The sequence below is a fragment of the Miniopterus natalensis genome, chromosome 2 (assembly GCF_054644295.1).
Source record: "Miniopterus natalensis isolate mMinNat1 chromosome 2, mMinNat1.hap1, whole genome shotgun sequence".
In the NCBI taxonomy this organism is placed as follows: Eukaryota; Metazoa; Chordata; class Mammalia; order Chiroptera; family Miniopteridae; genus Miniopterus; species Miniopterus natalensis.
The window spans coordinates 168357955-168373732 of NC_142082.1; the positions used below are offsets into that span (position 1 = coordinate 168357955).

The following is a 15778-nucleotide window of genomic DNA, read 5'->3' on the forward strand; positions in this document are numbered from 1 at the left end:
TTTAAATAGTGAAATGTCGTCTTTGGTTTGGGGCAATGATATATATAAAACTTAGATTAAAATTTATCACTGTATTATAGCTTCAAAGTAGAAAAAACCCCCACCACTTTTATGACCTGGCATTTGTCATATTTGCAGTTTGAGTGAAAAATTTAGCTGGCTTATTATCTAATATTTATCCTGCATTCCTAAACTATGAGCTAAAAGAGACAGTTTTGGGCTATGTTTGCAAGGACTTTTCTGCAGATTATACATGCTAGTTGCGGACAATCTTTAACTCCCAACAAATAAAAAGCCAATTGGATATAATACCCTCTCCACCTTTAACATTGGTTTTTGGTAATAACATATCTTCATACGTCATATAATAGTTTTGTTCAGTTGCATGCATTTTATGGATCTATGTGAGTATCATTGAGGCAAATTTATCGAATTCTTTTTTGCCATTTTTATGCTCTACGTGCTATATTTCACCATCAGTGTTCCTTATGTTTCCATCTTTATTTAAAGATTGGACATGGGAAAACAAAACAAAACACCAAACACTATTTAAGAATGAAAATGAAAACAATGTAAAATGGCCAAAACCATTAGGTGATAAATGATTGGGGACTAGCCATGAGCATGTGTCTCTAATCACCATCTGATGTGTACTTGGAAGCTCTCATGCTGCTCACTAATAAACAGAAACTGTCTAAATAATCATTTTATGCACTGCTTATTTAACAAGTAGAAATTGGAACACTGCCGTGACTGCCTTTTCTGATGTGAATGCGCTTCTGGGGGTTATTGGATTTTGTAAATCACTGAGTGAAGAATTTTGTTTTAGATTCTCCTTAGGGTTCTTTTCAGTTTTCTATTAAAGTAGAAAATAAATCATAATACTTAGCAAACTAGGAGGCTCAAGTCTGCATTATCATATCCCCTGTGACCTAAGAGACACATGTCATGGGTAAAGTATAGGCTTGAAATCAGGCAGCCCAGGATCAGAGCCCAGATTCTATCTTGTTAGCTGAGACAAGTTACCCAGCTTCTCTGAGCTGTGCTCACTCCCTGCTTAGAGGAGGGACAGGCCTAGTAACCCCTTATGGGGTTACCATGAGGATTTAGCCATCCATTAAACACATGCTTATTAAGCCACCACTGTGTCCCAGGCATATGCTAGGCACTAAGGAAACAATAGTGAATAGGACAGAAAGTGTCTGCTCTCATGAAGCTTATATTCTAGCAGCAGAGACAGACAAAAACACCAATAAATTTAGAAAACAATGTTGGGTAATGTTAAGTGTTATGAAGTAAAATGAAGCGCCCAGCTGGTGTGTGGCTCAGTGTTTAAGCATCAACCTATGAATCAGGAGGTCACAGTTTGATTCCCAGTCAGGGCACATGCCCAGGTTTCTGGCACAATCCCCAGCAGGGGGCGTGCAAGAGGCAGCTGATCAATGACTCTCATCATTGATGTTTTCATCTTTCTCCCTCTCCCTTCCTCTCTCTGAAATCAATAAAAACATTTAAAAGAAAAAAGAAAAATGAAACAAGGTGAGAGGTCAGCTGACGTTTGGAATGAAGTGATTAAAGGAGGCCTTTCTGAGGAGGTGATGGAGCAGAGACTGAGGAAGTGAGTGTGAGGTCTGAGGAAGGGGTATTACAGGCAGAGGGCACAGCCATAGCAAAGGCCCTGAGGTGGGAGCAGGTGTGGTATGTATGAGGAACATAAGGGGCCCATGAGCTGGAGCAAAGCCAAAATGGGGGACAGCAGGAGAAAATGAAGTTGGAGTTTTGACCATTGCAGGGCTCCAAGGTCTAAACCAGGAATTCCCCAGGGGACAGCCTTCGGGTCAGAGGCTCCCTCTCTTCATCCATCATAAGGGTGCACACATTTCTTCCTCAGCTGGATACCACCTTGTAAAGGGAGTGGTTGTGGGGACACCCTTGAGCTGGGAGAAAACATTCTGACAGGGAGCTTGAGCCTTGAATTGACTGAATATTTAACCCACGCTGGCCCCATCTCATGGTTTCACCCAGGAGAGGCCTTTGCTGGCTTGCCTGGCCGTCTATAGCTGGGGAATTCCAGGCTGTCTTTCAGAGAATCAATCACTGTGAACTTTAATTAAAGGCTCAGCACTTTCTCTTTGGGCCCCTGCCCATTATGCTGCTAAGAGTACCCAAATCTGTTTGCCTTTAACCCACCTCCTGAGGGGCCAGGAAAGCCTGACAGCTTTTTGGGAGACCAGGAAGGAAGGTGATGTGGGCTTGGCAGGAGCTGAGAACAGAAGTTCCCTTCTCCAGCTGACAGGGCCAGCTCCCGTGGAACAAGCCCTGCTGGCATGTCTGCTCCATGCTAATCATCTCTTGCTCAACTTCTGATCTGCTCGCTTGGGAATGGTGCCGGCGTCCTTCGCCTCCACCGCTGCCTTGGGCTGCCCTGTCAACCCCCAGCCTTGCGTTTCAGGGCTGTGTTTGGGAAGCCTTGGCTTTTGTTAGCCTGCCTTCGTGCTTCGTTCAGGGGAGAACGCCCCTTCAGCTCTGGTGACAGACAACCTGAAAGACACGTGTGTCTGACATGGATTAAATGCTGTCTGGCTTGAAGTCAAGAGAATGGACAAATGATCTCCAGGGAATCTGTTGGCCTGAAGATTATAGGATATTTGGTATCTTTTTAAAACCATTTTAAAATCAAAGTATAACATACATATAGAAAGGTGTATATATAATAAATATATATAGCTTGCTGAACTTTTGCAAAGTGAACACACCCATACAAGCAGTACCCAGACAAAAAAAATTATTAGCACCCCAAAGGTCCCTCCCCAACTATACTCCCTTCTAGTCACTACCTTCCTAAGGCTAACTACCATCGGGACTTCTAGCACAGTTATTTTGCTTTCGCACTTTATATAAATAGAATAATACGGTATATCTACATTCTGTAGGGTCTGGCTTCTTTTGTTCAACATTATGTTTGTAAGATTTGTTCCTATTGTTGTGTGTTCCTGTAATTTGCTCATTCTCACTGGGCAAATATATCGCAATGTATTTATCCATTGTATTATTTACAGGCATTTGGGTAGTGTCCAGTTTGAGGCTATTGTAAATAGTGCTGCTTTGAGTATTCCTGTCTGTATCTTTTGATGCACATATATCCATTTCTATAGGGTATGTACTTAGGAGTAGAGTTGTTGGATTGTAGGGAAGCCCATGCTCAGCTGTAGTAGATACCGCTAAGCAGCTCTTCCAAAGTGGCTCACTCTGTATGCGCCCCACCAGCACCATGTGAGCTTTCTGGTTTCTCCAGATTTGGCCCACAGTTGGTATTTTTCCACTTTTTTCATTTTTGACATTCTCATGAATGTGTAGAGCTATTGCATTGTGATTTCACTTGCATTTATCTGGTGAGCTGGTGATTAGGGAAGTTGAGCACCTTTTTATAGGTTTATTGGTCACTTGGGTTCCTTTTTTTCTTTTTTTTTTAAAATTTATCTTTATTGTTGAGAGTATTACAGGTATCCCATTCCCCCCCCCCCAATTGACCCCCTCCACTTCGCTCCCACCCCCTTCCCAGGCCTTCACCCTGTTATTAACTGTGTCCATGGGTTATGCATACAACTTCTTTGGTTAATCTCTTCCCATCCTTCACCCCGCTTCCCTCTTTCCTCTGAAATATGATCGTCTGTTGCATGTGTCAATGTCTCTGGATCTATTTAGTTCATCAGATTCTTTTGTTTGTTAGCTTCTTCTTAAAGAAGACCCTTCAACTTTTCCTGTAGTGCTGGTTTGGTGGTGATGAACTCCTTTAGCTTTTTCTTATCTGTGAAGCTCTTTATTTGACCTTCAATTCTAAATGATAGCTTTGCTGGGTAGAGTAATCTTGGTTGTAGTTCTATGTTTTTCATCACTTTAAATATTTCTTGCCACTCCCTTCTGGCCTGCAAAGTTTCTGTTGAAAAATCAGCTGACAGTCGTATGGGTGCTCCCTTGTAGGTAACTAGCTGTTTTTCTCTTGCTGCTTTTAAGTTTCTCTCTTTGTCTTTAACCTTTGGCATTTTAATTATGATGTGTCTTGCTGTGAGCCTCTTTGGGTTCCTCTTGTTTGGGACCCTCTGCGCTTCCTGGACTTGTAAGGCGATTTCTTTCCCCAGGTAGGGGAAGTTTTCTGTATTTATTTTTTCAAATAGGTTTTCAATTCCTTGGTCTCTTTCTTCCCCTTCTGGCACCCCAATAATACGAATGTTGGGCCTCTTGAAGTTGTCCCAGAGGCTCCTTATACTATTTTCATATTTCTGGATTCTTTTTTCTTTTTGCTCTTCTGGTTGGGTGTTTTTTGTTTCCTCATGTTCCAAATTGCTGATTTGATTCTCAGTGTCCTCTATTCTACTGTTGATTCTGTGTAAATTATTCTTCATTTCAGTTTCTGTAGCCTTCATTTCAAATTGGTACTTTATTATGTTATCGATTTTCTCAGTTATTTCCCTAATAGTCTGCTTAAACATCCTCATAAACAAAATTCTGAACTCTCTGTCTGTTAGATCTATTTCATTTAGTTCCTCTTCTAGAGATTTCTTCTGTTCTTTCCTTTGTGACATGTTTCTTTGCCTCCACATTTTGGCTGCTTCCAGGTGTTTCTTTCTATGTATTAGGTAGAGCTGCTATGTCTTCTGGAATTTCTAGGGTTTGTATAGTCAGTGTCTTGTAGGGTCCAGTAGCTCAGCCTCCCCAGTCACCTGAGCTGGGCCTTCTAGGTGCTCCCCTGTGTGGGCTGTGTGCACTGTCCTGTTGTAGTTGAGCCTTGGTTGCTGTTGGCGTCCCTGGGAGGAACTGACCCCCAGACCAATCAGCTGTGAGGACCAGCTGCAACTACAGCCAAAGAGCTGCTGTGCTGGAGATACCCCTATGGAGCAGGATTTACTTCAGTGGAGCTTTGGTGTTCACCAAGTGCGCCCCTTGAGTGTCCCTTGTGGATGTGGTAGGGTGTAATCCAGCTTGGTCGAGTCTGACCACCAGGTCCACTGTCTCTGGGGCCTCCCGGGAGGTGCAAAGTCAGCCTGTGCCAGTGCCTTGCCCAGGGCTACCCAGCATGAGCTACACAGCAAACCGTAGATGGCTGCTACTTGTGCTGGGCTTGGAGGTGTCCAGGAGAGGCCAAGCTATGCACCAATGCAGGTTGCCGCTAGTGCCAGGCTTGGGGCCGCTTATCAAGCCGTATGGGGCCCACTGCTGCTTGTTTGGGAGAATTTTAGGAAAGTCCTAAGCATGAGGCTCCAGAGGCCACTTGCACAGAAAAGCCCCTGGAAATGGCCTGGATGAGCTGCAGGTGGGGAGGGGCGGGGCCTCTGGGAATCACGGGGCGGGGCCAAAGGTGTGAGTCAGGTGCTGGCGATTCAAATATGGCGCCTGCCTGCTGGTTGTGTGCGAAGAGGACTCGCCAAAGGAGCCATGGCCTCCGCCAGCCCTTCTGCCTGGAGGAAGCCGCCCCTCCGCCTCTCGCCCGGATCTCAGGCAGGTTAGTTCCTCCCCGAGTGTCCCGGGTCCTTTCAGGCCGCTGCCCGGCGCTGGGCTCAGAGGGAGCGTCCGAGTGAGTCCGTGCCGGGCCCTTTAGAGGAGCTGCTGGGGCTCCCGCAGCCTCCGTGACCCTCAGCCACAGTCCCCGCTGGTTTCACAGCCCGGAGTTGTGGGGACATCTCTTCCTGGCCCTGGAGCCCTGGGCTTGGGGCCTGCTGTGGGGCCGGGACCCCTCACTCCTCCAGGAAACCCCTACCTTGGAGATTCCTTCCTGGGTTTCAACCGTGGCACCGGGTGTGCGCCCGTGGTTGCGTCTCCAGGATTCAGCCCCGATCCGCCCGCGTCTCCGCCCTCCTCCCGGTCTTGGTGCTCCTTCAGCTCCCTGGTTGTGGGGCTTCTGTGCAGCCGGATCTCAGGGGGCTCTGAGTGATGGTGGTTCTGTATTTTAGTTGTGATTTTGATGTGGTTGCGGGAGGCGGCGGGTGCCGCTGTTACCTACGCGCCATCTTGTTTCTCCTGGGTTCCTGTTTTTTGAAGGGTCCCTTCAAGTCTTTGCTCATTTTTCTATTGGGCTGCCTGCCAAATTCTTACTGACCTGTAGAAGTTCTTTATGTATTGTGGATACAAGTTCATTGTTGGGTATATGTATGCAAATATTTTCTCCCACTCTGTGGTGTGTCTTTTCACTCAATAGTGTCATTTGATGAACAGAAGTTCATTTCAATGCAGTAGATCACATGGATTTCCAGAGTAATATCACCAACAGCAGCTAATATTCATTACTTGCTTACTATGTCCTCATGTATGTTGCTCATTTAATTTTCATATTAACATATTTTTAAATGGAAAAAATAAAGCTGAGAGACTCGGAGAAACTTTCCCAAGTTAGGAAACAGCAGAGGCCAGATTCATGCCCAGCTCCTTCCACTCCAGAGCCTATGTTCTGTGATCTCTGTTATAGCACAAAGGTACCAACTAATAGCCCCTGGCCATTGTCCAGTCCTTGGATGTCCTTTGCTTGCCTTGCACATTTGTATTTCAGTTGAATTAGTCGCCAACATTGAAAAATTAAGAGAAATACAGATTTCTAACTTTTCTGGGAAAATTGTGGGGTCGGACATTATTTGTCCCATTTCCCCACATGCCACCCTGGGCTGGTAGAGCTAAATAGTTATTGCTCCCCATAGATCGACCTGAGCTCTCTAGTTTTCCACTGGAGAAGCTATGGTTTGTCACACTTGGCTTTCTTCAGTCATTTATGTTTCCCACCTGGCTCCTGGCTGTAAATATTCTCTTTGTTCCTTTGTGTATTATATTCTTTCTTCTTCCTTCCTCTTCCCCCTGCTCCCCTACCCCTGCCACCCCAGGTTAATTAAAGAGTTTCTCTTTCTACCTTTGGTTTTCAAAAATTTGATTATGATGTGTCTAGGTATGTGGGTTTTTATTTTTGTTTTTGTATTTATTCTGCTTGGGGTTCTCTGGAGTTCTTGGATCTGTGATTTAGTAATTTTGATTAATTTTGGAAAATGTTTAGTCATGTTCCATTAAAATATTTCTTCATTTATATTTCTCTTAACCCTTCTGGGACTTCAATTACATATATGACAAGTGCTTTGATATTATCCTACAACTGTTGATTGCTAGGTTATTTTTTTTCTTTTTTTCCTCTTTTTTTTCTTTGTGTCTTAGTTTGGGTAATATTTATTGACTCACATCTTGAGTCTTTCCTTGGCTGTGTTCAGTCTCCTGCTAAGGTACTCTAATGAAGGCATTTTCATATCTGGTATCATTTGTCATTTTATTTTCTAGCATTTTAATTTTACATTTTTGTATTTCTGTCTCTATGAAAATTCCCAATTTTCTCATGCATGTTGTCCCTCTTTTGCATGAAATTCTTCCTCACATATTAATTTTAATTATTTTAAAGTCTCTATCTGATAATTCTGGCATCTAGATCAATGTTGGTTTTGTTGATTTCCTTATTTCTTGACAATAAAAATGGGTTTATTATTTTTCATGTGTCTCAAGATTTTTTACTGACTTCTGGACATTGTGTATGAAAGAGCAGTAGAAACTGAAGTAAATGATGTTTAGCCCTGGAAATGTGCTATATCTCTTCTGTCAGGCTGCTAGTGAGGGGAGGGGAGTCAGTGCAGTCAGAGGATGAGCGAGGTTTGGATTTTGTCGTTGCTAGAGTCACCTTCACTGGACCACATATTTCAGATGTCTTCAGCAGTGGGGTGCTATTACTGTATGCTTTGTGTGGGCCATGGAGGGCTGAGAATTTGTTCTCGTTGTTCCCTTTACTGTTGGCTCTCAGCAGTCCTTTGCCACAGAAAGGTCTCCTTCCTGGCCCTCCCCTAGCAGCAGACTGCTGACCTTGTTGCTCACTGCTTAAGGCTTTTGGTTTGAATGGGAGATGGTCCTGAGAGATGGGTGGACTTTCATGGCTGTGTGGAACTAAAGGAGCTCCCGTTTCCCTACCTTGCCCACTATCCTCATGACTACTGGGTGGTGGCTGTTGGATAGGATCTTATGAATGAGTGCAAACTCCTCTTGTGTCTGGAGCACCTAGTTACTTTAACCTGTCATGCTAACCTACACTCAGCCTTCTAGAAATTAAAAAAATTTCTCTATTTCTTCCTACTCACTTTTATGGTTACAAATATGAAAGTGTTTGTGTGTCCCACCTTTCCTTGGAAGGGCTTCTCTCTCTCTTTTTAAAATTTAGTTTGCCTGGTTCCCTTGCAACCTCCACTCTGATGGGTTCAAGAAGAGTTCTATTTTCACAGGCTATCCATATTTCTCTTGTTAGGGTGGAAGCTACATTTCTCGCAGTTGTCTGCATCCTAGTGGGGAGAGCCCCTCGGGTAGTGGATAAAGAGGCCAGGCCATTCACTGTTCTCACTCTTAGTGTTTCCATCACAGCATGGGCTGAGCTCCCATTTCCCTCCTGGATTTTATGTCAGAGGCTCTTGAGAAATAAAATACACTGCTCCTCTGTGGATTGTTTTTTTTGCATCAGGTGTCCATAACCAGTATTTATTTAAGGGAAAAAACCTTTTTAGAGGCTTAGTGTGATAATTTACTAACTTTATGAGCTGGGAATAAAAAAAGATATGTCATGGTAAATTTTCTTTTTAAAATGAATCCATTTTTAAAAATTATAATAGTAATTCATTAACAAAGAAGAGAGTTAAAAATACAGAAAGATTAAAAAAACAACAAAGAGATAAAAACCACCCATTATTTTATTAGCTAAAGAAACTATTACTAATATTTTATCAAATTTATTCTAGTAATTTTTCTGTGAGTATATTTATGTTAGTTTGTGTACATAAGTGTACATCCTCAAGTATATAATTTGTGTATTTTGTTTAAATAAGCCAGTTCCAAAAGGTGTGTTTTCCTGTGGGTTTCACGGCATTCGTGGAACGATGATGTGTTATTCATGTTTGTCTGGTGGAGATGCCAAAATTTATGGAATATGTTTCGTTTGCTGTGAGGGCTGGATTCCTTCTTGCAGCTCTTTCACATAGGCAGCCAGGACAGGTGTGTATATGTTATTCCAATGGAATGTAATTCATTTCGGAGAAGACCAGTTGTTGGTTCCTTGTGCTAAGGTCCCCCTTTCATGTAGCTTCCATTCCTTTTTATTTATGCAGACCCATTGTCAGGTTTAGAACCAACAGAAATGAGGAAAGTATATAAATGTTCTTAATATGTGTTATACTTTCTTTTCCAGAAAGTATTTTGGAGAAAAAATTGGACTGTATTTTGCTTGGCTGGGATTATATACATCATTCCTCATCCCATCTTCTGTAATTGGCGTGATTGTGTTTCTTTATGGGTGTGCAACAATTGAAGAAGATATTCCAAGGTAAGACAATTTTAAAGAAAGGGGCTGGACTCCCATGCCAGTAGTTTGGAGTTTCATCTTAGTTGCAAGTACGTTTCACACATCTCCTTCTAAAGTCCTCGCCCTCTATCCTCCGCTTACCACACATGTAACTTTTCTCCAGAGACAGATCTGGGAGCTATGGATTCTGGGAATAGCTTCATAGCCATGCTGGGCATGATCCATTTTCTTTCCTAGTCAAGCCCTTCTCCAGAGCCAGGTTCTGATGTGGGCAGGTGGATAATGCCTGATGAAAAAATTGTGCCTGAAAAATGCTTTTCCCCTTTAACTTCATGACTCTCCCCTACCCCCAGGTTTCCCATAAGATCCAAGGCAGGAAGTATTGAATGGTCTTGGGTAAAGATCACATGTCTTTTGGTCAAACACTGTTGGGATAAAATGCTGTGAGGCTGTCTATAGAAACAGACAGCTCTGGAACTGAGGAAGGCCCAGCCTCTGGTCCAGGAGTCAGAAACTACAGGAGGTGACAGTTCCCATGGTGGGGCTCTTGGAGAACCAAGAAATGGAACAAAGTCTAGTCCTTATGGGGAAGAGAGAGCCTACAAAGAAAGTAAGCTCTATTTTTAAGTGCTTACTTTCTTTGCCCTCTAGCATCAGGGAAGCACTAAGACTTACCAAATACCTACCTTGTCTAGGCATGGTGCTAGGTGGTTTTATGCACTAGTTTCTTGGTTACTGCAGAGATGAACATTGTAAATTCTATATAAGGTAGTTATTATTTTCACCTAACGGAGATGGAGAAATTGATGATAAGTGAGGTCACATAACTTATTCAATTTCAACAACTACTAATTATCAGGGTTGAGATTTGACCTCTGTGGCCTCCTGCTGCTCCAGAGTCTTTGCTTTTTCCAGTAGCTGTGAAGTCTTCCAGAGAGCTCATCTCCTCCCCAGCAGCCCAGTAGCTCAACTGGCCTTGCCTGATACATTCTCAGAAAACACGGCTCTTATGTTTTCCTTGCCTAGTTGTGATCCCTAGAGCTGGACCTCAGGTTGACCAAAACTGGAAATCTCCATACTGTGCTTAAAGAACCAATGCCAGTAGAGTGAGTGAGGCGTCAGTGTGCTGGTTTATATCAGGACTTGGAACTTGTGCCCATATGGGAAAACATAGAACAGTGACCACTGAAACTGGGAATGACTGTGGTCTATACATGCTGCAAAAACATATATCTATGCACATGCACACACACTCACATATGTATCGATGTATAAGCATGTAAAATGTGATTATTATCATTGCAGATGTATCATATTGCCTGCCAGAGTGTGTGATGTTTTAAAAACTATGGGTAGCATCTCATTCATGAATTATGGAACCAGTTTAATTGTTATGTTTTAAATGAACTAGAATAAGATAGGAGAGAGTAGAATGATGTATAATATTAGTATTCATCACAAAAACAAAGTGTAAGTATAGTTGCATGAGATTTTATTTAGATACATGGGTGTGTTTATGGGAAGATGGCATGTATACATTTTCATACTGGAATATGATATAAAAGACTTTCAAACTGTAGGTCATAGTCAAAAAAGTTTGAAATTAACTGTTATAAAATTGAAATTTGGATTGTCACTTTTTCAGATTCAGGGTAGATTGTGGCAAATCAAGAAGGTGTAAATGATAGAAAAAATTAATCATATTGTGAATCAGAATTGTACAGCCATAAAAAATCCAAGCTCTGTGGGCCTGATGGAAACTCACAAAATATCACTCCTATCAACGAAGGAATGGCCTCCAAACCCCAATACTAAATCTAAACAAATTCACATTCTTTCAGACTCTGTGTATATCAGCCACTCCTAAGCATAATTAAAAACTTGCACTATTCCTGGGATTATTTTAGGGGTTTCTAATTTTGGCATTAAGCTTGGAAGTTACGACCTATGTATCACTTTTTAAAACCTTTTTATTTTGAAAACATTATAGATTCACAGGAAGTTGCGAAGAGAGTACCAAGGGGTACAATGTACCCATCACCCAGTTTCCCCCGATGGTTATGTCTTGTATAACTACAGTACAAAATCAAAACCAGAAAATTTACATTATGTGGAACTTTAAATGGTACCTTTTATTGCCAATAACTTTGATATGTGAGATACAAGTATCATTTGTAAGTAATAATCCCATATGTGCATGATACATCTATAGAACTTTCCTCTATTCACCAAAGGATTGGTTCCATTTGTTAGGCATTTGCTTACATGGGTAGGAAAGACTGGAGCATTTTTAAAAAGCTGATTAATCTAAACCATATTGAAAAAATTTGGTTCATTTAAGTCTGAACTTTAATAACAGATGTTCTGTCTGAATTTCCTGAGTAATTGCCTCATTGCACCTTCTCTCTTTCTGCCAGCACAGCTATGTGCCACCTAAACTGTGAGCCATGAGTCACTCCTTAAGAACACCACTTGCTTTGGGTTTTTATCAACCTGTGCTTTCTAGAGAAAATGACAGTTTGAAGAAATACATTATTTGATTGAGGAGGGCCTGTGCTACAGTAGCTGCCATATTGTACAAATGATTGAGACTTGACTATACTCTAATTTTAAAACCAGTAATTTACATAGCACTTAAGTTTCAAAATTCTTTGCACCAAGTTGGTTGCTAATACTTTTTCATCCACATTTTAGCACTGACTAGATTTTATTAGGGTTGACTAGGATCATTCCTTCCCCCAACCTATGTATAAAAACCCCTGAAGAACAAAGTCCCTACTCAGATGTTCTCAGACTCGGCTTCAAAGCACCACATTTTACTAGAATTTATACAGACCAACAATTTTTGGTGTGAATTTGTTTTCCAAGAGGGCCCTCTCCTCTCTGAAAGCCTCAACTCCTTCTCAACTCTGCAGCGAACACTTATCTGACTCAGGAGACTTGAAATAAACCTTGCTCTCCAGTGAACAGTAAGAACATGCCCAGGTGAAACTAGCACGGCTGAGCTTATTAATAAAATGTTGCTCTTTAATATTGTCGATGTGCATGAGTCACTGCTATTGACACTTGCCAATGGAGAGCTTAGCAGCGAGTCAGTGGAGGAACCAAGATTTATCCTAGGACACCTGGAGTTTCCATTCTCCCACACAGGGGCCTTTTCCTGCGGTGGACTTAATAGCTCATTAAAACCGGGCCTGAAATCTGGGGCTTGACAGACAGTGAGAGCCCTTAGTAAAACCCTTCAACTTCTTAATGAAGGAAAACTAGATCCAGGCATCCCTTTGACTTCTGGGTTGAATCCAAGCACTTGTTTAGCACACAGGGTACCAGCTTGCTCACTGGCAGTGGCCTCCCACTAGCCAGCCATGCTCATAGCACCCTCTGCTGCCTCTTTCCAGAGAAAACACAGCAGCAGTTTCCAGCATAGGATCCCCTGCCTCCCCATCACTGTGTCTCTAGATGCTCTGCAAGAACAGCCAATGCTTCATTTTCATGAAATCTTGAGTTCTCCACCCTTTTCCCCAAACCATGAGCCTAATCATCCACCCATTCCGCAGGAGGAATATTACACACCAGAATGATACGTTCATTCATTTTCCTACCAATATGTGGTGTGGAGAGACATTGGGAAGCCAGTTAGGACTGGTTGTTCCTTGTTTCTTATTTACAAGCACTCATATGAGCCTAAGTTTATTGGATCCAGCTAATCACATAATGAATGAATGGAATTTCAAATATATTCATTAGTCTAATAAATAGAAATGCCCTGAGAACCTGTTAGACCATAGATGATGGTTCTTTGACTCATGCTTCTCTCTCGAAGCTCATGGAATCTAGACTTTGGAAGAATTTACCTCATTCTTTTATTTTCCCTAATCCCATTTTGTGGTCATGATCATTTTTATTAGGTTGAGGTTCTTAATCCCCATTCTACAAATGGTCTTGCAGCTGATGTACTTAGAAAAGGTCTTCCAGTCCAGCTCTGACTCCATTCTTCTTCGCATGCTCCTTCCAGGAGCAAGGGCCTATGTTGGTCAGGCCAACACAGCCGCTCATGTTTGTTTCTCCTTGTGACAATTTTTATGCATTTATGAGACAGACCGTGGGTTTGAGAAGACAGCCTATGCTTGAATGATGGTGAAATCTAACTTCAGGAGGGTGATTCATTCATAACTGCTGGTGCTTCCCACCAGCTTCATACATTCCACACATTTTGAAGGGGGCTTTATAAGGCATCATTCAGTGTACAATATCTTTGACAGATGGTCACTAACTTTCTGTTGGGATGCTTCTAATGGCAGGGACTCCATACCTCAAAAGTTGGCTCATCCATTTTTTGGACAAAATACAAGAATAACACTTGCAAGGTGAACAATCCAATCCCACCTTCTTTAACACACCTCCTGTATGGAGTTGATAAGCTCAGCCATGGATTCAGAAGATGTGTTGGAGGTGGTTTGTTTGGGGTGGGTCTTGTGTGAGCTCTACCTGACCCAGTAGCCTCTGTCTACTGCAGCAAAGAGATGTGTGACCAGCAGAATGCCTTCACTATGTGTCCCCTGTGTGACAAGTCCTGTGATTACTGGAACCTCAGCTCAGCCTGTGGTACAGCACGGGCCAGCCACCTATTTGACAACCCTGCCACCGTCTTCTTCTCCATCTTCATGGCTCTGTGGGGTAAGTGGTTATCATGAGGCTTGCTTATGTGAGTGGTACCTTGAAATGGGCACAGTGACCATTTCACTAATGGCCATATCCTTCAGTTTACTTCCTTTAGCATTTAGTCCTTGTATCTTAAGAAGTATTTTAGGGATGACAGGTTTCTCTCTTTTACTCATATATGTGAATAAAACTAGGGATATTCTCATGGATATATTTATCTTTATATATATATAAAGATACAGTAATGTTAACCTTGTATTAGTCTCATGTATGATTTAATCAGAATTTGAACCAATGCATATTTGAAAACCCCTAGCACATCCATAATGAACCTCCAGGAACATCTACTAAGACATGTAAAGTCATAGCTATCACCCAAAATTACACTCAGCATGGTGGGATAATGGCCATGGTCACAGAGTTAGCTGGTGGTAAAGGCAGGCCTAAACCTGGTCTCTTGATTCCAGGTTTAGTGTAATTTCTAGGAGAGCATGAGTGTAGACTGTAGAGATTTTACTTAACATCACAGTGCTGTTTTCAGTATTCCCACTCCGTGAAGGGATTTGTGAAAGAAAGAAAAAAGAGTTCCCTCATTGTCTTTCTCCTCCCTTCTGCCCCTCCCATCCCAGAGTATCAGGGTAATAAGCTTTCTCTAGGTCATATCCATCTGAACACACACACACACACACACACACATCTATTTTTACAAACTGGGATAACCTGGAATAACAACCTTGTGGTAACCGAGCATTTTCAAGAAGGCACGCTGATGCGTATTAAAACAGGGACCAAGTCAACATGCTTCAGCCCATCTTGAGTAGCCACCTGCTTTTTACTCATCATGGACATGCAGGCCCTTAGCTTTCCCATTGGGTCACAGACCAGCAGGGCCATGATGCTGCTGCAGAGGCTGTTTGGTTTATCATTGACTCCATGGGGCCTGGAGGACCTGCCAGGATGGGGCTGTGAGTCACACCCCTGAAAGTGCAAGGAGACAAGGAGAGGTCTGTTCTCAGCAGTGCTGGGAGCAACTGTCCTCCATTCCCTGGAGGGACCTCTACTTGGGTGGAGATAGAACCAGGCTGGGAAGGTTCCCATGTTCTTAGGCCACCAAAGACAATTTCCAGGGACACTCTGCTCTCAGGGAGAACAGCTGCTTCCCAGGGCACAAGGGCGATGGTGAGCTCATGAGAATGGGGGCAGGGAGCAGGAAGCAATGACACTTGTGAGCACATAGTCTGGAAATGTTCACAGGAAGGGGCAGTAAAATAAACTGAAGTTGAAGTTTTGTTACCTGGGAAGTCAGAGGCAGCTCTGTCTCCTCGCCAAGCAAAGGCATCTTGTAATTACTCCAAAATCCACTTGAACTGACTTGGAACTCAGAATATGCATTGAGTTTTTGATATATTGCAACCCTAATGCAATTAATTGATCTTACAGATATTACAATGATTGAATAGCTGAAGCTTAGTAACACTGGGTCCATGATCCTTAAGAACTTTGATGAGCTGCATAATTCCTCGTTGTAGAGAAACTTGGTTTTCAATTTTACTTGCCTACTTTCAAGCCCCAACAACTGCCTCTTCTTTCTTGATAGCTGTAATGAACAGATACCTCTCACCCCTCCTGAGATTCTCAATGATTTACTACCCGCATCCCTGGCTCCTCTCTTCCTCTCAGAAAGCAGTGTAGGGAATGCAAAAGGGTGAGATTGTGTCAGAGCTTCCTGGCAAAAGGTAGGGCTTGGTTGTTTTTTGT

The 15778-nt window shown here is 42.5% G+C and overlaps 1 protein-coding gene across 2 annotated transcripts in view; it reads left to right on the forward strand.

Annotated features, from left to right (window-relative positions):
• Positions 1-15778, forward strand: part of ANO2 (anoctamin 2) — a 273310-nt gene that overhangs the window by 123040 nt on the left and 134492 nt on the right. For both annotated transcript variants that reach the window (XM_087813973.1, XM_087813972.1), the window contains 2 exons: positions 9245-9379; positions 13875-14035. In XM_087813973.1, the coding sequence (XP_087670099.1) occupies positions 9245-9379; positions 13875-14035 (296 nt within the window). The remainder of the gene's footprint in view (positions 1-9244; positions 9380-13874; positions 14036-15778) is intronic.